Genomic DNA, 22,928 nt, shown 5'->3' on the forward strand with positions numbered 1-22,928 from the left:
ATCCTATTGATTGATTGATTGATTGATTGATTTAAAACTTTATTAACATATTGCAGAATGGGTACAGTACAGCTCAATACATACAATTGTTAAGGGGATGCAGACCAGAGAAAGACTTTTGTCTTGTTTACATCAGGGTCCCCCATTTTCAATTCATCATATTTCATATCTAAATCATATAATATCTCATTGCTAAATATATGCAATATATAGGCCTGTCACGATAACACATTTTGCTGGGCGATTAATTGTCCCAGAAATTATTGCGATAAGTGATATTATTGCGGTTTTGAGAGAATTTTTTTTTTGAGAAATGTATTTCCCAAAAGTTTTCAATCAACTTTTTTTTTTACTAATATAATGATAATAGCATAATAATGCAAGGAAACCGTTTCAAAGTGCAATAAACCTTTATTTAACATTGGAAGACATTTTAAATATCCTAAATTACTACCTAACCAATCAGATATGAGGTAGCGTCAGAAGCAGAGTAACCTCGTTCCCAGTTTTATCTCCGTGAGAGCAATGATAAAACGAGCAGAGCAATGTGTGTGGACAAGAGGCGGGTTGCTACTTTACTGTAGGAAGGGGCTTTTAGACCCATGTTTTTATTTTTTGCTTCGAAAAGAGGGACATCCTCTCAATATGCGGGACGTGGGACATTAGGTCAAATGGCTGTGCAGTACAACCAAAAGCGGGACACCTGGTCACCCTAACTGTGGCTCGCGTTTGTTTACTGTGGCTCGCGGATTATGTGATGGGCAAGCTACTTGGAAAATGTAGTAAGCTACACTACCAGTTACTCTCGATTAAAATATAGCTCAACAATAATCAAATAAACACAAATATATACTATCTCTATTGGAATGGAGACTTTTCAGCACAGGATAAACTAGGGATGGGCAAAAAAAACAGATCGATTGATCACATGATGTACTTGAGTACTCGTGGAGGAAAACGCTGTACAAAATAAACGTCTTTTCCGGTGTTTTAGACTTTGCTCTTTTATTTTGAAACCCACCGACCGGAAGTATTGTTGTTATTATCCTAGCAGAACCTATGAGCGGACAACTTGTGTCGTCCGGTTCTGTGTTTTTGAGCTAATGATAAAACAAATGTTGAGATTGTTGGTGAACAACTAACTTTAGGTTAGTTTTAACGTTAGCTACTAACGTTAGATGCAGCTACTACAGGCAATCAACGATGAGGAGGAAGCGTCATAGCATCAACACTAGATCTTTAATCTTTATTTAGCAGTCCAGTTTCTCCGGGCAGTAGCGTATAGCGTTTGTTCACGCTACATCACTACTTGGGTCTAAAAATAGCTACACTACAAAGAACGCTACTTGGTTCAAAAGGAGCGACGCTACCATCACGCTACTGAGAAATGTAGTTAAGCTATGTAGCGTTGCTACTGCCCAACATACGCATGGTGCTCACAGGAGCTCCCGTGCTGTACTCTGTAGTAACGCCAGCGGCCCGCCTCCCCACACGAAGAGGTACTGGTTCCCGCCTCATTAAAACAAACACGCAAATAGCAATTAATTGCGCCCATCAAAATCATTGCATTCATTTTCATTATTGCGCGATAAATTGATTTATTGCTTATTGCAACAGGCCTAGCAATATATAATCTAATAATCCAATAATCTAAATCTAATATATAATATAAAAATGCTAAATGCATGGGTATTTTATTTTGTCTTTAATGTTAGCTTGCAAACTCAAATACTGTCTTGGTAAGCCTCATAATGAATTGTTTGGGGAAAAAAAGAAAAACATCGTGATGTGTATCATGTATCGCCGAAAGGTCAGAAAATATCGTGATATCATATTTAGGCCATATCGCCCAGCCCTATGTGTGTGTGTGTGGGGATGTGTTGCTCTCAGGTGTGTGTGTGTGTGGGGATGTGTTGCTCTCAGGTGTGTGTGTGTGTGGGGATGTGTTGCTCTCAGGTGTGTGTGTGTGTGTGTGGGGATGTGTTGCTCTCAGGTGTGTGTGTGTGTGTGTGGGGATGTGTTGCTCTCAGGTGTGTGTGTGTGTGGGGATGTGTTGCTCTCAGGTGTGTGTGTGTGTGTGTGGGGATGTGTTGCTCTCAGGTGTGTGTGTGTGTGTGTGGGGATGTGTTGCTCTCGGGTGTGTGTGTGTGTGTGGGGATGTGTTGCTCTCGGGTGTGTGTGTGTGTGTGTGTGTGTGTGTGTTGCTCTCAGGTGTGTGTGTGGGGATGTGTGCTTTTATACAGTTCATGAGGTCCTCATAACCAGTAAAAGTATATAAGGACGATGAACTCTCACCCTCCTGCTCCATATTCCAACGTTTCTGCGAAGAACCTTCTTGGTCAAATAAATGTATTGCGTGCGATTTCATTCTCATGTGAATATGAACTTATAAATAAATGTTTATTACAGGAACATACTCTCATAGCATTGATTGTTTCCACAGTGTGGAGAATATCTCTAGATGCTAATGTCTCCACTGTGTGTAGGTGTGGAGAATATCTCTAGATGCTAATGTCTCCACTGTGTGTAGGTGTGGAGAATATCTCTAGATGCTAATGTCTCCACTGTGTGTAGGTGTGGAGAATATCTCTAGATGCTAATGTCTACACTGTGTGCAGGTGTGGAGAATATCTCTAGATGCTAATGTCTCCACTGTGTGTAGGTGTGGAGAATATCTCTAGATGCTATTGTCTCCACTGTGTGTAGGTGTGGAGAATATCTCTAGATGCTAATGTCTCCACTGTGTGTAGGTGTGGAGAATATCTCTAGATGCTAATGTCTCCACTGTGTGTAGGTGTGGAGAATATCTCTAGATGCTATTGTCTCCACTGTGTGTAGGTGTGGAGAATATCTCTAGATGCTAATGTCTCCACCGTGTGTAGGTGTGGAGAATATCTCTAGATGCTAATGTCTCCACTGTGTGTAGGTGTGGAGAATATCTCTAGATGCTAATGTCTCCACTGTGTGTGTAGGTGTGGAGAATATCTCTAGATGCTAATGTCTCCACTGTGTGTAGGTGTGGAGAATATCTCTAGATGCTAATGTCTCCACTGTGTGCAGGTGTGGAGAATATCTCTAGATGCTAATGTCTCCACTGTGTGCAGGTGTGGAGAATATCTCTAGATGCTAATGTCTCCACTGTGTGCAGGTGTGGAGGGCTTCACCACCCAGGAGGACCAGGAGATGATCTCTCGTATAGAGAAACAGATGAAGAGACGTTTCGCCATCGGCTCCCAGGTGTCGGAGCACAGCATCGTCCAGGACTTCACCAAACAGGTCGGTGTCTGAACTCTCACGAGACCTGAACTCTCACGAGACCTGAACTCTCACGAGACCTGAACTCTCACGAGACCTGAACTCTCACGAGACCTGAACTCACACGAGACCTGAACTCTCACGAGACCTGAACTCTCACGAGACCTGAACTCTCACGAGACCTGAACTCTCACGAGACCTGAACTCTCACGAGACCTGAACTCTCACGAGACCTGAACTCACACCAGACCTGAACTCTCACGAGACCTGAACTCACACCAGACCTGAACTCTCACGAGACCTGAACTCTCACCAGACCTGAACTCTCACGAGACCTGAACTCTCACCAGACCTGAACTCTCACGAGACCTGAACTCTCACGAGACCTGAACTCACACGAGACCTGAACTCTCACGAGACCTGAACTCTCACCAGACCTGAACTCTCACGAGACCTGAACTCTCACCAGACCTGAACTCACACCAGACCTGAACTCTCACGAGACCTGAACTCTCACCAGACCTGAACTCTCACGAGACCTGAACTCTCACGAGACCTGAACTCTCACGAGACCTGAACTCTCACGAGACCTGAACTCACACGAGACCTGAACTCTCACGAGACCTGAACTCTCACGAGACCTGAACTCTCACGAGACCTGAACTCTCACGAGACCTGAACTCTCACGAGACCTGAACTCTCACGAGACCTGAACTCACACCAGACCTGAACTCTCACGAGACCTGAACTCACACCAGACCTGAACTCTCACGAGACCTGAACTCTCACCAGACCTGAACTCTCACGAGACCTGAACTCTCACCAGACCTGAACTCTCACGAGACCTGAACTCACACGAGACCTGAACTCACACGAGACCTGAACTCTCACGAGACCTGAACTCTCACCAGACCTGAACTCTCACGAGACCTGAACTCTCACCAGACCTGAACTCACACCAGACCTGAACTCTCACGAGACCTGAACTCTCACCAGACCTGAACTCTCACGAGACCTGAACTCTCACGAGACCTGAACTCTCACGAGACCTGAACTCACACGAGACCTGAACTCTCACGAGACCTGAACTCTCACGAGACCTGAACTCACACGAGACCTGAACTCTCACGAGACCTGAACTCTCACCAGACCTGAACTCACACCAGACCTGAACTCTCACGAGACCTGAACTCTCACGAGACCTGAACTCTCACGAGACCTGAACTCTCACGAGACCTGAACTCTCACGAGACCTGAACTCTCACGAGACCTGAACTCTCACGAGACCTGAACTCTCACCAGACCTGAACTCTCACGAGACCTGAACTCTCACGAGACCTGAACTCTCACGAGACCTGAACTCTCACGAGACCTGAACTCTCACGAGACCTGAACTCTCACGAGACCTGAACTCACACGAGACCTGAACTCTCACCAGACCTGAACTCTCACGAGACCTGAACTCTCACCAGACCTGAACTCTCACCAGACCTGAACTCTCACCAGACCTGAACTCTCACCAGACCTGAACTCTCACCAGACCTGAACTCACACCAGACCTGAACTCTCACGAGACCTGAACTCACACCAGACCTGAACTCTCACGAGACCTGAACTCTCACCAGACCTGAACTCTCACGAGACCTGAACTCACACCAGACCTGAACTCTCACGAGACCTGAACTCACACCAGACCTGAACTCTCACCAGACCTGAACTCACACGAGACCTGAACTCTCACGAGACCTGAACTCTCACCAGACCTGAACTCTCACGAGACCTGAACTCTCACCAGACCTGAACTCACACCAGACCTGAACTCTCACCAGACCTGAACTCTCACGAGACCTGAACTCTCACGAGACCTGAACTCTCACCAGACCTGAACTCTCACGAGACCTGAACTCTCACGAGACCTGAACTCACACGAGACCTGAACTCTCACGAGACCTGAACTCTCACGAGACCTGAACTCTCACGAGACCTGAACTCTCACCAGACCTGAACTCTCACGAGACCTGAACTCTCACCAGACCTGAACTCACACCAGACCTGAACTCTCACGAGACCTGAACTCTCACGAGACCTGAACTCTCACCAGACCTGAACTCTCACGAGACCTGAACTCTCACGAGACCTGAACTCACACGAGACCTGAACTCACACGAGACCTGAACTCACACGAGACCTGAACTCTCACGAGACCTGAACTCTCACACGAGACCTGAACTCACACCAGACCTGAACTCTCACGAGACCTGAACTCTCACGAGACCTGAACTCTCACGCGAGACCTGAACTCTCACGAGACCTGAACTCTCACGAGACCTGAACTCACACGAGACCTGAACTCACACCAGACCTGAACTCTCACGAGACCTGAACTCTCACGAGACCTGAACTCTCACCAGACCTGAACTCTCACCAGACCTGAACTCTCACGAGACCTGAACTCTCACCAGACCTGAACTCACACCAGACCTGAACTCTCACGAGACCTGAACTCACACGAGACCTGAACTCACACCAGACCTGAACTCTCACCAGACCTGAACTCAAGATTCAAGATTCAAGATTCAAGAGTTTTAATTGTCACGGCATACAGGTATACAATGAAATGCGGCTGGTCTTGCCCGCGACGATGTGCAATACAGTGGTACAACATATAATAGAATCCAATAGAATACAGTGGTACAACATATTAATAGAATCCAATAAAACAGTGCAATAAACAGGTACATGGTGTGCCATCTCGGTATCTGTACATTAGTATTTACAGAGCATATAGGACATGCTAGTTAGCTTTAGTAGTGCAATACACTGTTCCTGATGTTATACTATTTTAAGTGGCCTTTCCTCTGGCCATAAGTGTGCGTGTGTGCGGCATGAGTGTTAAAGTGGCTGCTAGTGTGTGAGCGTGCTCAGCGTGCGTGTCGTGTATGTACTTGTGTGTGGATAGTTCAGTTTCTGTGTCTCTCGATGTTCATTGTTCAAGGCTCTGATGGCCTGGGGGAAGAAGCTTAGCCTAAGCCTCTCCGTCTTAGTCTCTCACACCAGACCTGAACTCACACGAGACCTGAACTCACACGAGACCTGAACTCTCACGAGACCTGAACTCACACCAGACCTGAACTCTCACGAGACCTGAACTCTCACGAGACCTGAACTCACACCAGACCTGAACTCACACGAGACCTGAACTCTCACGAGACCTGAACTCTCACCAGACCTGAACTCTCACCAGACCTGAACTCTCACGAGACCTGAACTCACACGAGACCTGAACTCTCACACCAGACCTGAACTCACACGAGACCTGAACTCTCACGAGACCTGAACTCTCACGAGACCTGAACTCTCACGAGACCTGAACTCACACCAGACCTGAACTCTCACCAGACCTGAACTCTCACGAGACCTGAAACTCTCACAAGACCTGAACTCTCACGAGACCTGAACTCTCACGAGACCTGAACTCTCACGAGACCTGAACTCACACGAGACCTGAACTCTCACCAGACCTGAACTCACACGAGACCTGAACTCACACGAGACCTGAACTCTCACCAGACCTGAACTCACACGAGACCTGAACTCACACGAGACCTGAACTCTCACCAGACCTGAACTCACACGAGACCTGAACTCACACCAGACCTGAACTCACACCAGACCTGAACTCTCACCAGACCTGAACTCACGCGAGACCTGAACTCTCACCAGACCTGAACTCTCACCAGACCTGAACTCTCACCAGACCTGAACTCTCACACGACCTGAACTCACACGAGACCTGAACTCACACCAGACCTGAACTCACACGAGACCTGAACTCACACGAGACCTGAACTCACACGAGACCTGAACTCACACCAGACCTGAACTCTCACGAGACCTGAACTCTCACGAGACCTGAACTCTCACGAGACCTGAACTCACACCAGACCTGAACTCTCACCAGACCTGAACTCTCACGAGACCTGAAACTCTCACAAGACCTGAACTCTCACGAGACCTGAACTCTCACGAGACCTGAACTCTCACGAGACCTGAACTCACACGAGACCTGAACTCTCACCAGACCTGAACTCACACGAGACCTGAACTCACACGAGACCTGAACTCACACCAGACCTGAACTCACACGAGACCTGAACTCTCACGAGACCTGAACTCTCACCAGACCTGAACTCACACCAGACCTGAACTCTCACGAGACCTGAACTCTCACGAGACCTGAACTCTCACCAGACCTGAACTCTCACCAGACCTGAACTCTCACCAGACCTGAACTCTCACGAGACCTGAACTCTCACGAGACCTGAACTCTCACCAGACCTGAACTCACACCAGACCTGAACTCTCACGAGACCTGAACTCTCACGAGACCTGAACTCTCACCAGACCTGAACTCTCACGAGACCTGAACTCTCACCAGACCTGAACTCACACCAGACCTGAACTCTCACCAGACCTGAACTCTCACGAGACCTGAACTCTCACCAGACCTGAACTCTCACGAGACCTGAACTCTCACGAGACCTGAACTCACACGAGACCTGAACTCTCACGAGACCTGAACTCTCACGAGACCTGAACTCTCACGAGACCTGAACTCTCACCAGACCTGAACTCTCACGAGACCTGAACTCTCACCAGACCTGAACTCACACCAGACCTGAACTCTCACGAGACCTGAACTCTCACGAGACCTGAACTCTCACCAGACCTGAACTCTCACGAGACCTGAACTCTCACGAGACCTGAACTCACACGAGACCTGAACTCACACGAGACCTGAACTCTCACGAGACCTGAACTCACACCAGACCTGAACTCTCACGAGACCTGAACTCTCACACGAGACCTGAACTCACACCAGACCTGAACTCTCACGAGACCTGAACTCTCACGAGACCTGAACTCTCACGCGAGACCTGAACTCACACGAGACCTGAACTCTCACGAGACCTGAACTCACACGAGACCTGAACTCACACCAGACCTGAACTCTCACGAGACCTGAACTCTCACAAGACCTGAACTCTCACCAGACCTGAACTCTCACCAGACCTGAACTCTCACGAGACCTGAACTCTCACCAGACCTGAACTCACACCAGACCTGAACTCTCACGAGACCTGAACTCACACGAGACCTGAACTCACACCAGACCTGAACTCTCACCAGACCTGAACTCACACCAGACCTGAACTCACACGAGACCTGAACTCACACGAGACCTGAACTCTCACGAGACCTGAACTCACACCAGACCTGAACTCTCACGAGACCTGAACTCTCACGAGACCTGAACTCACACCAGACCTGAACTCACACGAGACCTGAACTCTCACGAGACCTGAACTCTCACCAGACCTGAACTCTCACCAGACCTGAACTCTCACGAGACCTGAACTCACACGAGACCTGAACTCTCACACCAGACCTGAACTCACACGAGACCTGAACTCTCACGAGACCTGAACTCTCACGAGACCTGAACTCTCACGAGACCTGAACTCACACCAGACCTGAACTCTCACCAGACCTGAACTCTCACGAGACCTGAAACTCTCACGAGACCTGAACTCTCACGAGACCTGAACTCTCACGAGACCTGAACTCTCACGAGACCTGAACTCTCACGAGACCTGAACTCTCACCAGACCTGAACTCACACGAGACCTGAACTCACACGAGACCTGAACTCTCACCAGACCTGAACTCACACGAGACCTGAACTCACACGAGACCTGAACTCTCACGAGACCTGAACTCTCACCAGACCTGAACTCACACGAGACCTGAACTCACACCAGACCTGAACTCACACCAGACCTGAACTCTCACCAGACCTGAACTCAGGCGAGACCTGAACTCTCACCAGACCTGAACTCTCACCAGACCTGAACTCTCACACGACCTGAACTCACACGAGACCTGAACTCACACCAGACCTGAACTCACACGAGACCTGAACTCACACGAGACCTGAACTCACACGAGACCTGAACTCACACGAGACCTGAACTCACACCAGACCTGAACTCTCACGAGACCTGAACTCTCACGAGACCTGAACTCTCACGAGACCTGAACTCACACCAGACCTGAACTCTCACGAGACCTGAAACTCTCACAAGACCTGAACTCTCACGAGACCTGAACTCTCACGAGACCTGAACTCTCACGAGACCTGAACTCTCACCAGACCTGAACTCACACGAGACCTGAACTCACACGAGACCTGAACTCACACCAGACCTGAACTCACACGAGACCTGAACTCTCACGAGACCTGAACTCTCACCAGACCTGAACTCACACGAGACCTGAACTCACACCAGACCTGAACTCACACCAGACCTGAACTCTCACCAGACCTGAACTCTCGCGAGACCTGAACTCTCACCAGACCTGAACTCTCACCAGACCTGAACTCTCACCAGACCTGAACTCTCACGAGACCTGAACTCACACGAGACCTGAACTCACACGAGACCTGAACTCACACGAGACCTGAACTCACACCAGACCTGAACTCTCACGAGACCTGAACTCTCACGAGACCTGAACTCTCACGAGACCTGAACTCTCACGAGACCTGAACTCTCACGAGACCTGAACTCTCACGAGACCTGAACTCTCACGAGACCTGAACTCTCACGAGACCTGAACTCACACGAGACCTGAACTCACACCAGACCTGAACTCACACCAGACCTGAACTCTCACGAGACCTGAACTCTCACGAGACCTGAACTCTCACGAGACCTGAACTCTCACGAGACCTGAACTCTCACGAGACCTGAACTCTCACGAGACCTGAACTCACACGAGACCTGAACTCTCACGAGACCTGAACTCACACGAGACCTGAACTCTCACCAGACCTGAACTCACACGAGACCTGAACTCTCACACCAGACCTGAACTCTCACACGAGACCTGAACTCACACGAGACCTGAACTCACACGAGACCTGAACTCTCACGAGACCTGAACTCACACCAGACCTGAACTCTCACGAGACCTGAACTCTCACGAGACCTGAACTCACACGAGACCTGAACTCTCACGAGACCTGAACTCTCACGAGACCTGAACTCTCACGAGACCTGAACTCTCACACCAGACCTGAACTCTCACCAGACCTGAACTCTCACGAGACCTGAACTCTCACCAGACCTGAACTCTCACCAGACCTGAACTCTCACGAGACCTGAACTCTCACCAGACCTGAACTCACACGAGACCTGAACTCTCACGAGACCTGAACTCACACCAGACCTGAACTCTCACGAGACCTGAACTCTCACCAGACCTGAACTCTCACACCAGACCTGAACTCTCACGAGACCTGAACTCACACGAGACCTGAACTCACACGAGACCTGAACTCACACGAGACCTGAACTCACACGAGACCTGAACTCTCACACCAGACCTGAACTCACACGAGACCTGAACTCTCACGAGACCTGAACTCTCACGAGACCTGAACTCACACCAGACCTGAACTCACACCAGACCTGAACTCTCACGAGACCTGAACTCTCACGAGACCTGAACTCTCACCAGACCTGAACTCTCACGAGACCTGAACTCACACGAGACCTGAACTCTCACGAGACCTGAACTCTCACGAGACCTGAACTCTCACGAGACCTGAACTCTCACGCGAGACCTGAACTCTCACGAGACCTGAACTCTCACGAGACCTGAACTCTCACGAGACCTGAACTCTCACGAGACCTGAACTCTCACGAGACCTGAACTCACACGAGACCTGAACTCACACGAGACCTGAACTCTCACCAGACCTGAACTCTCACGAGACCTGAACTCTCACACCAGACCTGAACTCTCACCAGACCTGAACTCTCACGAGACCTGAACTCACACCAGACCTGAACTCTCACGAGACCTGAACTCACACGAGACCTGAACTCACACGAGACCTGAACTCTCACGAGACCTGAACTCTCACGAGACCTGAACTCTAACGAGACCTGAACTCTCACCAGACCTGAACTCTCACCAGACCTGAACTCTCACCAGACCTGAACTCACACCAGACCTGAACTCTCACCAGACCTGAACTCTAACGAGACCTGAACTCTCACCAGACCTGAACTCTCACGAGACCTGAACTCTCACGAGACCTGAACTCTAACGAGACCTGAACTCACACCAGACCTGAACTCTCACCAGACCTGAACTCTCACACCAGACCTGAACTCACACGAGACCTGAACTCTCACCAGACCTGAACTCTCACCAGACCTGAACTCTCACCAGACCTGAACTCACACGAGACCTGAACTCACACCAGACCTGAACTCTCACGAGACCTGAACTCTCACGAGACCTGAACTCTCACGAGACCTGAACTCACACGAGACCTGAACTCTCACGAGACCTGAACTCTCACGAGACCTGAACTCTCACGAGACCTGAACTCTCACGAGACCTGAACTCACACGAGACCTGAACTCTCACGAGACCTGAACTCACGCGAGACCTGAACTCTCACGAGACCTGAACTCTCACGAGACCTGAACTCTCACCAGACCTGAACTCTCACCAGACCTGAACTCTCACGAGACCTGAACTCACACGAGACCTGAACTCTCACGAGACCTGAACTCACACCAGACCTGAACTCTCACACCAGACCTGAACTCTCACACCAGACCTGAACTCTCACGCGAGACCTGAACTCTCACGAGACCTGAACTCTCACGAGACCTGAACTCTCACCAGACCTGAACTCTCACCAGACCTGAACTCTCACCAGACCTGAACTCTCACCAGACCTGAACTCTCACCAGACCTGAACTCTCACCAGACCTGAACTCTCACGAGACCTGAACTCTCACGAGACCTGAACTCTCACAGTAGGGCGACAGTGGCTCAGGAGGTAGAGCAGTAGTCGTCTGGCAATCCGGAGGTTCCCGGTTCGATTCCCGGGCTGCGTGTCGATGTGTCCTTGAGCAAGACACTTGACCCCTAATTGCTCCCGATGAGCAGGTTGGCACCGTGCCGTCGGTGTGTGAGTGAATGGGTAAAATGTGAGTAACAAATTGTAAAGCGCTTTGGATAAAAGCGCGATATATAAAAAAGCAGCCATTTACCATTTACGAGACCTGGGCCCTCATTCATCAACAATGCTTAGAAAGTGTTCTATTTTTGTTCTTAACCGTTTGAGTGGCAGCCATTAACATGGGAAACATGGTTAAATGCCAGGACCCACTTCAATGATAGCGTTGTGAACGCATAATCTCTGTCGTAAATTATGGCTATGTGTCTAATCTGCCCGTCGTTTATCAATGACTTGTTTGCAGTCAACATTGTGGAAACGGATCGCTTTTTAATCGGTTCATTTTCGTTTTATAGCACTTTGAAAAGCCCTCGTTTTTCAGGAAAATATATAGATTCCGTGATAAAAGGCATTTACTGGAATATTCGAGCATACACAAAAACGTTGTAATTTTTCGGCCTATTTATGAATCGTTTTCAAATAAACGCTAGATTATCGATAGTATGTGTACTTATGCACACTATAGAGGCGGGCTGAAAAATCGATTCTCATTTCCTCAGCGATCACAGCCACACACACACATGCATAGGGCAAACGCTTATATCTCTGTGAAAACAGCTCTGATTATCCTAAGACTGGTAATTCCTTACCTGAGATCAGATGTTATCCAAAAATATTATTCCAATTCCTGATCGCCATTCCAAAAAACCGATCACGCTTATTGATTACAGTGTTGGGTCCTGTAAATACATAATCCATGCGGTTTCCGGGCCGGCGAGCACAATCGATCCTTCAGAGCAAACTGGCCACCCCCCCTGCATCAGTGTAAAGTAATGGGGTGCAGTTACACAGGGAGAGACGATAGGGGGCGGTATCTTCCCGTCGGGGGCACTCAAAGGTCGGCATGAACTAACGACAAAACGCGCCCGTGGCACTCGATGTGTTAAGCACAGAATTTAGAATGTCTCTACGCACAGAAAAATCGGGATTTATCAACCGTGCGTGCACAGGTCCTACGCACACTCCGTCTTGATAAATACCATTTGTTCTTAACGTCTATGCTCGTGCACGATTATCCATATATGATCATGAAACACCCCCATGGGATGTGAAATAATGGTCTAACCCCAGCGAACTCTGAGAAACTTCACGAGCGAGATTGATCACCGAAGTCTAACCAACTAATTCAACGGATACAGCATTTCCCGTTGTGAACAATCTTATTTGGAAACATGACGCACAGAATAATAGTATTTAGCGTTTTATTTTAAACAATATTTAATCGTATGATTATAGATATTTTTTGAGAATAAATAAAATCCAATGAAGTTGTCAAGTTCACAGACAACTCCGCTGAGGAGGAGGGAGCGTGTAGACTATCTTCGGTGCGCCGGGAGCCAAGGATGTTGACTGACCCAGTCCTGCTACAGAACCAGCACATTGACAGAAATAAATGACAATCTGACCCGACATTAAGCACTGTAATGACTGAAATGAAATCAATTTCAGCAGGCCAACTCTGCGCTCTACGATGCCTATTGTGCGCTCGTGAGCCTGTGGTTCTGGTCAGAGTCATTATGGCTTCAGTGGATAACCCTCATCTGCATTTAAGTGATGTTTTAATTATAGATACCCCAGTAATAACATTACAATTGAATTAAATACAATTAGGCCTGAATGAGTCGTGTTCCTCCCAGCCACCGGCAGTGACATTATCAGCCAAATTTGCTCCACGCTCTAATGTGGGTCTCGAATTGCGGTACAAATCAAGGAGAATGTGTCTCGGGTAGCGAACTCTACTTAATATTATTATGTTCTCTCTCTGCAAATAGACATGCCCTATATCTCTGAAAACATCTGAGCGCACACCGTGAGAAGTATTTCCTATAATAACGCTATGAACCAGGCTGAATTAATTCGGAAATACCTATTCCAAATGCTATTTAGGGTTTGACAATAATTACACTAATGTCGCTATTTTACAATGCACTATAGTGAATTACGGGTCATACAGAACACGTCATTGTTGAAACTAATGCATGAAACTGATGAAAGCATAATGCCGTCCGTCTGCAGTCTTCATATTCTACCGCTGGGCGCCAGGTACGCATGGTCAGAGCTGTGCGTAAATATACGCACAAAGTCAAGCACACGTTCAAAGTCCCACACTTTGCTTAGAAATGATCGTATGCACAGGTTACGCACATATCTGTGCGTACGCACCATTGATAAATGAGAGACCTGAACTCTCACGAGACCTGGGCTCATTTGAATGACGTGCAGGATGCTTTCAGCACTTTGTTGTTTTTGCATTAGTGTTATTTCAGGCTTCACAGTTCTATGGCCTTTTTAGTTCTATCTAGATAAATCCACTGAATTATAGGGTTGGTCTGTTTTTTATTTAGCGGTATCTCCCCTTTGGCCAAAGGGGACATTTCCCACTTTTTTTTTCTCCACATGTGATGGATGCAAATTTAAGCTGTTCCTTTTTTTCATCCCTTGTATCCGTGTGCTCTATTGGGAACCTACTGTCATTAGGGACCGTTTCTTCAACCTGTGACATTAGTGTTATTTCAGGCTTCACAGTTCTATGGCCTTTTTTACTTCTTCATTTTTGCAGGATTTTTGGAGAAAGCATGGCACTTGAGACAAAACACACTATATCCTATATAATTGTATATGAATTCCTCTTGTTTCTTTGTTTACATACATTGCGTACAGCTTGTGTTATATTACGTTTTTATTGTATTTTCTTTTTCTTGTGGCCATCTTGGTCTATATGTCATTTGTCAAGTATATTATTATATGCTTATTGTTTGTCTTGTAAGCCCATAATGGGCTAGGCATACACCTGTATGTAAGACACGAAAATAAAAAAACATCAAATAAAATAAAATAAAATCTAGATAAATCCACTGAATCGTAGGGTTGCCTGGTGGTGTGTTTCATGGTCTTGTTTGCCGGTCAACTCGGCCACCTCTGTCCTGACCTCGTGTCTCTCTCTCTGTCCTCGTGTCTCTCTTCCTGTCCTCCGTCCTGCTCCCCTTTTACAGAAGTATCCAGAGCAGGCCATCTATAAGGTCCTTCAACTGATGATGAGGAGGGGCGAGCTTCAGCACCGCATGCAGAGGAAGGTGCTCTACAGAGTCAAATAGACGTGATGATGTCACGGACGTCGGTGTAAACAGTGTGTTCAGAACGTGTCCCTCGAGGGTCACGCCTCCTCGTTCGCCCTCGAAACATCTCGACTCATCGACTGCCACGCTGCTGTTTCCCCATCTTTACTCCCTGGGGGCGCCAGACCATTGTATATTCTATATTATAGCTATGGAGACATACTATGGCTCATTTTGAAATGCTTATATTTATACTCCCCCAACGGGGAACAAAAACCGTTTATTTCTACATAACATCTGTTCCTGCGCAATCCCAGGCTAAAGAGTGGCCAGTTTCCCCAAAATCCATGCTAATTTTCTAGTAAGAGGGATATCGCTGTGTCTTTTTTGTGAAGCATGCGCAGTTCGTGCTTGTTGCACGGATATACTAGTGTTTGGCAGTCAATGAGTTGACACGATCGTTTCTGATGACTGGCAGACTTTGTGTGTTAATTGTCATGTTGATAATTGTCATGTTTTGTAGACTATTTGGGAAGCGAGTAAATTGGAAAAAAAGATGTGGGTGGTGCGGTTTCACCAGTTGTTTGTTGTGAAAGGTCTATCATTATTTTGTACTGAGAAGAATAAAGGATATTAGCAATTTGTGTGGTCTGTGTTCTCTATGTGGGAGAGGGGGGGGTGGTGGTAATTGTTTGGTTGCATGGATCACTAGATTTCAACTTGCATAGTACTTTCTTTTAGGCATTTCCCATGGTTATTGAACGAGGTAGGTATATACTTCACCTACAAACATAATACTTTTCTGAGAGCACAAGATTGATAGAAATGCATTAAATGCAGTTTGATCAAATAGGCGGGGCTAAAGCAGACTGGCCGCTGGTGGTGTGGAGTTGATCGAGTAGGACACCATGATTCAATGAGACCTTCTGATAGCGGGGTTGATCGAGTATTGATTGATTGATTTTTTATTGTGGAGTAAAAGACAGCATCCAAGGGATAAAAACATGAGAAAGTGCAAGCACTTATTTCCATCATGGTCCCCGATTTTGGACGTGGACAGACGTCATAAACACAGGATGTCCCCGTGGACCATGATGTTCGCAGACGACATCGCAATCTGTAGTGAGAGCAGGTGGAAGAGAACCTGGAGAAGTGGAGGCATGCCCTGGAGAGAAGGGGGATGAGGGTGAGCAGAAGCAAGACCGAGTATATGTGTGTGAACGGGAAGGAAGACTGAGGGGTGGTGATGATGCAAGGAGTAGAGGTACCAAACGTGGACGAGTTTAAGTACTTGGGGTCAACAGTCCAAAGTAATGGGGACTGTGGTAGGGAGGTGAAGAAGAGAGTGCAGGCCGGGTGGAGAAGGATGACAGGGGTGATCTGCGATAGAAGGGTACCAGCAAGAGTTAAAGGGAAAGGTCTACACCACGGTAGTGAGACCAGCTAGGCTGTATGGTCTAAAAATGTTGACCAACAAGCAGGTGGCGGAGCTGGAGGTGGCAGAGATGAAGATGTTAAGGTTCTCTCTGGGAGTAACAAGGCTGGACAAAATCGAAAATGTCTACATCAGAGGAACGGCCCATGTTGAGCAGTTCGGGCAGAAAGTGAGAGAAGCAAGACTGAGATGGTTTGGACATGTGCGGAGGAGGGAGGTGGGGTACATCGGGAGGAGGGAGGTGGGGTACATCGGGAGGAGGGAGGTGGGGTACATCGGGAGGAGGATGCTGGAGATGGAGCTGCCAGGAAAGAGGAGGAGGGGAAGGCCCAAGAGGAGGTTTATGGACACCGTGAAGGAGGAGATGCAGGCAGCGGGAGTGACGGAGGACGACGCAGAGGACAGGAACAGATGGAAACGGATGATCCGCTGTGGCGACCCCTGACGGGAAAAGCCGAAATCATAAAACGGAGCATCATAATAAAACATAATAAAACAGAGCATCATAATAAAACATAGATCATCATAATAAAAAAACAGCATCATAATAAAACATATAGCAACCCCATAAAAACACTCCCTACCCTCTCCTTCCTAGATGTGGCTATTCTATACTTCACTGGCTAGCCATTTCTTTGTGGCACGTCTAAAACGTCCCCCCTCTTCGATGTTTTTCAGGGCCACTGGAAGCTTGTTCCACTCCAGTGCTGCAGAATATAAAAAAGTATTTGTGCCCATTAGGGAGTTAAATCTTGGCAGAATAAAATCCGTACTCCTTCTAGTGGAGTATGAATGATTGTCACGGAATCGATTAAAATAATTAGATAGATATTTCCGACCTGTATTTGTGTGTGAGACCTAATTTGATGTGAATTACCCTTTTATTGACCGGAAGCCAGTTTAGTTGCCTAAAGAAAGTTGGCCCTAGGTGAGTGCGTGGAGGTAGCGTAACACTATGGCGACCGGAGCCCCGTGGCGATTTAGGCCTCAAGAGGACAGAGGATTGTAAACAAACCGATGTACTTTCTAAGAGCTTTATATATCATTTATAGTATTGCTATCTGTCCATTCTCATTGTCATTTGAGTGCATAAACTGTGCCTTCATAATGGCTTAAAGAAAAGAAAAATCCATCGGTTGGTTGTCATTTTATAGCGTCGTGAATATAAGGTATATCGCGCTTTTCGTCTAGGCTTTTCTGCAGGAGGCTGCAAAAAAGGCTAAACGTTGGCGCCGTTATATCAAACGCCATTTCTGCTGTATATATACGAATGAAATAAAACAAACTGCGTAGCATCCGGACTATTACAGAGCATCTATGGATGAAATGGGTGCGGCAGGGAACGCCGATCAGTATTATTGATTAGCAATAGAGTGTGCGTTCCGGTAGCCAATGTCGGTAGTCTATCACGTTAGGTTATAAAACAATGTCCAATCCAGCTGTAATTTGGGGTAATATTATCCTACCGTCAGGCCATGTGATCGCCGGCAGCATTTCCTCACCAGTCATCGGATTCTGGTAGATCGATATGCACATTGGCTAATCATAAATCCCATTATTCCACGCTGAAAAAAACGTTCGGCAAGCTGATCAAAGATGGAGGGGCTTCGTTTGGAATCAAGGCTCTATGATCCGCCCACAGGACTGTAAACGCATTATTATTATTTTTTAATCCCATCAATGATACTGCAGTGGAGCGATGGCGCCCCTAAGCGGATCTGGCCGGTACTGCATGTTTCGAAAATCAAATATGTGGAAAGATCATGCTAGTGGATCGGGGACCTAATAAGCGTTATAAATATGGAATAAAACAATAACAACTCGTCATGAGTATACTCGTGGCTCTGGACCACAACGCATGGAATCGAAACGGATGCCATAGTGTTAAGGACTACTCTCATTAATTTGTTTTGAGCTGTCTGAAGTTAGGACACCATGATTCAATGAGACCTTCTGATAGCGGGGTTGATCGAGTAGGACACCATGATTCAATGAGACCTTCTGATGGCAGGGTTGATCGAGTAGAACACCATGATTCAATGAGACCTTCTGATAGTGGGGTTGATCGAAACATTGTTACTCACGCTGATAGAGTTGTACCCTTTGATTGAAAACTTTTAACAGATTGCAGAATGGGTACAATACAGTACAGCTCTATACAAACAACTGCTAAGAGGATGAAGACCAAAAAAGACATTCGTCTTGTTTACATAAGGTTCCTCCATTTTCAATTCATCCAGACATTTATGAATATACGGTACTGTGTAAGAAAGAACATCATAAAAAAAATAGAAGTCCAAAGGGGAAGAAACTACATTAGAGGGGTTGGAGTGGGGACAGGATTTTGACATTTACAGGGGCCAGTTTCTAATTGCAGCCACCCGTAAGTGCTGCTCTTTGAGAGTGTAGTGGTTTTGAAGGAAGGTAGCGATTCACATACCTTTACAGCTGTGGGTACTGGTAGGGCGTTTCACATTATTGTGGCATAATCGCGAAACGTGTTAAGTCCCTTGTTTGAGCCGAATCTGGGTTGAACGTTTGTGGAACTCCCTCTGGTGGTGTTGTCGTGGACTTCACTGACCTTTGGGAAGTATTTCGACAGGTACATGTGTATCTTTGTGGTGTAGTGTATCTTGTAGACCAGGGCCCTGTTCCTCGTACCTGGCTAACTGAGTTAGCCGGATAATTTTCAGGATAACTTGACTTAAGCTAGACCTGTCGGTTCCCCGACGCGCGATTGTCTAAATCACTATGGCAACAGATCAAAAAGTTTGAACCTGCTCCAGCGCAGGGTTTAGTTCAGTTAGCTCGATAACCTGCATGGCCACGCCCTCGCAAAGAAATGCCAGCTCCCTTCCTGAAATAATCCTCAGTCTAGATCCCATTATACCTAGCCCCTTTCGTGACTGTGATGCACGCCAACAAGGTTTGGCCGAGTGAATACACGTGTGTATTCACTCTGCCCAACCTTGTTGGCGTGCATCACAGTCACGAAAGGGGCTACATTATACTAGAGGGGGCTTTTGAAATGTAAAATAATAGACAGAAAATGCTGATAATAAATCATATTCAGGGCGGTCGGGTAGCGGAGATTGCGCTCGTCACCAATGCAAGAGGCTGCGGTCTCGACTCCCGGAGTCAGCATTGCCTTGGCTTGGGCTGATCGTCATACTAACTCGTTTGGCTGAATTAGGGGGAGGGAAGTCGTGGGTGGTAGCCAATTACTTAAATAGTTTCTTCACAAACATAGCCACAACACTGGTAAACAAACTACCCTCCCACTCAGGGCATTATGGGGTAGAACACATAGTAGCATACTACAAGAACCTAGGGGTCCACAAAGACGACTTCAAACTGGAAATGGTAACAACAGATGAGGTACTCAAAAAACTGAGCGCCCTCCAACCCAACATCCCCTCCAAATTCCTCAGAGACTCAGCAGCCGCCATCACCCCAGTCATCACACACATAATAAACCTCTCCATAAAACAGGGACACGTCCCCAAGGACTTCAAAATTGCGAGAGTGACCCCTCTGCACAAAAAAGGCAGTAAATTAGACCCAGGCAACTACCGCCCTGTTTCTATCCTTACCTCCATCTCGAAAGTCGTGGAAAAAATTGTATACGAACAGGTCGAAAAATACCTTGCGGAAAAAAATCTAATCTACGAATTCCAATCTGGCTTCAGAACATCCCACTCCACTGACACATGCCTTCTCTATTTAAACGACCACATCAAACAAGAGGTGGACGCGGGCAAATACTGCGGCATGGTCATGCTGGACCTACAAAAGGCCTTCGACACTGTCAATCACACCATTCTGATTGACAAGCTAAAAGCAATTGGTTTTGATAGTCTATCAGTGAGCTGGATGCAATCCTACCTGGAGGGGAGAGAGCAGATGGTGGAGGTAAACGGTACCCTATTCCCCCCCTCACAGTAAACTGTGGTGTTCCACAAGGAAGCATACTAGGTCCGCTACTGTTCCTAATTTATGCAAATGACATGTCGTCAGCTTGTGACTGCAACTTGTTCCTGTTTGCGGACGACTCAGCCCTGCTGGTCTCTGACAAGAACAAGTTACAGGTTGAAAAAACCCTCAGCTCAGAACTAGGCAAAATCTGCATATGGCTCGCTGATAACAAACTATCATTACACATGGGCAAAACAGAGTCCATTCTCTTCGGTTCAAATAACAAACTCAGCAAGACCGACGGCTTCTCAGTTACAGTGGGTGACAATATTGTCACAAGGAAAGAAGATATTACCTACCTGGGTTCCATCCTAGAGGCAAATCTTTCCTGTGACAAAATGGCATCCAATGTAATAAAAAAAGTCAACCAACGAACTCGATTCTTGTACCGGATCTCCTCACTGGTAAACAAGAATACCCTGAAGACTCTAGCAGGAGCACTCATTCAAGGGTACTACGACTATGCTTGCACCTCATGGTACCAAAGCACCTCAAAGGCGCTAAAAACAAAATTACAAACATCTCAAAACAAACTGGTCAGACTACTGCTTGACCTTACTCCTAGAACCCACCTCACCCCTGCCCACTTTGACAACCTAGGATGGCTTAGAGTAGACAACAGAGTACAGCAACTTGCAATGGGCCTGGTCTACAAGATACACTACACGACCAAGGTACCCATGTACATGACAAAATACTTCCCAAAGGTCAGTGAATACCACGATCACAACACCAGAGGGAGCTCCACAAATCATGTTAAACCCAGATTCGGCTCAAACAAGGGACTAAACACGTTTCGCAATTATGCCACATCAATGTGGAACGCCCTACCCAAAGCTGTAAAGGAATGTGAATCACTACCCACTTTCAAAAACACTCTCAAAAAACACCTAAGGGAGACTGCAACTCGAAACTGGCCCCTGTAAATGTCCGAACACAACCCCCTCCAATGTACAGTAAATTACCAAGTATGGTCTTGTCAATAATCCAATGTACAGTGTTGTTTGTACAGTTGTACAGTGTCCCCCCCCCCCCCACTCCTACCCAACCCCCCCCCCCCCCCACTCCTAACCAACCCCCCCCCCCCCCCCCCCCCCCAACCACCTCCAATGTACAGTCCCCCCCCACCCCCACCTACCCAATCCAATGTACAGTTTCCACGCCTAATGTATATACTCTTTTCTTTCTGGACTCTTTTTGTATCACAAACAGTACTGTAATTGCAAATCTGGTATGTCATAAATGTATAGATGGAGCAGTACTGTCTATCTGTATGTCATGTATGTCATATATGTTACGATGAAATGAAAATGGGGGACCCTGATGTAAACAAGACGAAAGTCTTTCTCTGGTCTGCATCCCCTTAACAATTGTATGTATTGAGCTGTACTGTACTGTACCCATTCTGCAATCTGTTAATAAAGTTTTCATTCATTCATTCATTCAATCTGGCGTTGTGGACAGAGACGCCTAAAGGGCAGGTCTGGGTGCCTGCTCAGCGAAAGGCAGGAAATTGTGAAGGCAGCGTGTCCTCCCACGCGTTACGCTTCACCAATGAGAGTCCTCGCTGCCAGGTGAGAGAGCCACTGGCTGTCTCCACATGTGTCGGAGGAAGCTTGTGGTGGGCTTCAGGGTTCCCTTTCACCGACCACTGTATGTAGCCTAGTAGCTAAGGTGAGCTCGCGCTACACTCAGTGTATGTAGCCTAGTAGCTAACGTGAGCTCGCGCTACAGTCAGTGTATGTAGCCTAGTAGCTAACGTGAGCTCGCGCTACAGTCAGTGTATGTAGCCTAGTAGCTAACGAGCTCGCTCTACAGTGTATGTAGCCTAGTAGCTAACGTGAGCTCGCGCTACAGTGTATGTAGCCTAGTAGCTAATGTGAGCTTGCGCTACACTCAGTGTATGTAGCCTAGTAGCTAACGTGAGCTCGTGCTACAGTCAGTGTATGTAGCCCAGTAGCTAACGTGAGCTCGCGCTACACTCAGTGTATGTAGCCTAGTAGCTAACATCGAGGCGGAAATGGGCGCGTCACGCGATTGGGCGCACATGTCACATGACCAGAAACGTCAGTGGCCAATCAGATCGCGGAACTGGAAATCC

The 22,928-nt window shown here is 47.3% G+C and overlaps 1 protein-coding gene across 1 annotated transcript in view; it reads left to right on the forward strand.

Annotated features, from left to right (window-relative positions):
- The window catches only part of mcm5 (minichromosome maintenance complex component 5), a 72,691-nt gene extending 56,632 nt beyond the window's left edge, over positions 1-16,059 (forward strand). Inside the window, 2 exon segments of the mRNA XM_084329530.1 lie at positions 3,149-3,276; positions 15,355-16,059. Coding sequence (XP_084185656.1) covers positions 3,149-3,276; positions 15,355-15,456 — 230 coding nt within the window. The 3' untranslated portion in view covers positions 15,457-16,059.
- The last annotated feature ends 6,869 nt before the right edge of the window (positions 16,060-22,928 follow it).

The sequence above is a fragment of the Notolepis coatsorum genome (assembly GCF_963971535.1).
Source record: "Notolepis coatsorum genome assembly, chromosome: 14".
Taxonomy (NCBI): Eukaryota; Metazoa; Chordata; class Actinopteri; order Aulopiformes; family Paralepididae; genus Notolepis; species Notolepis coatsorum.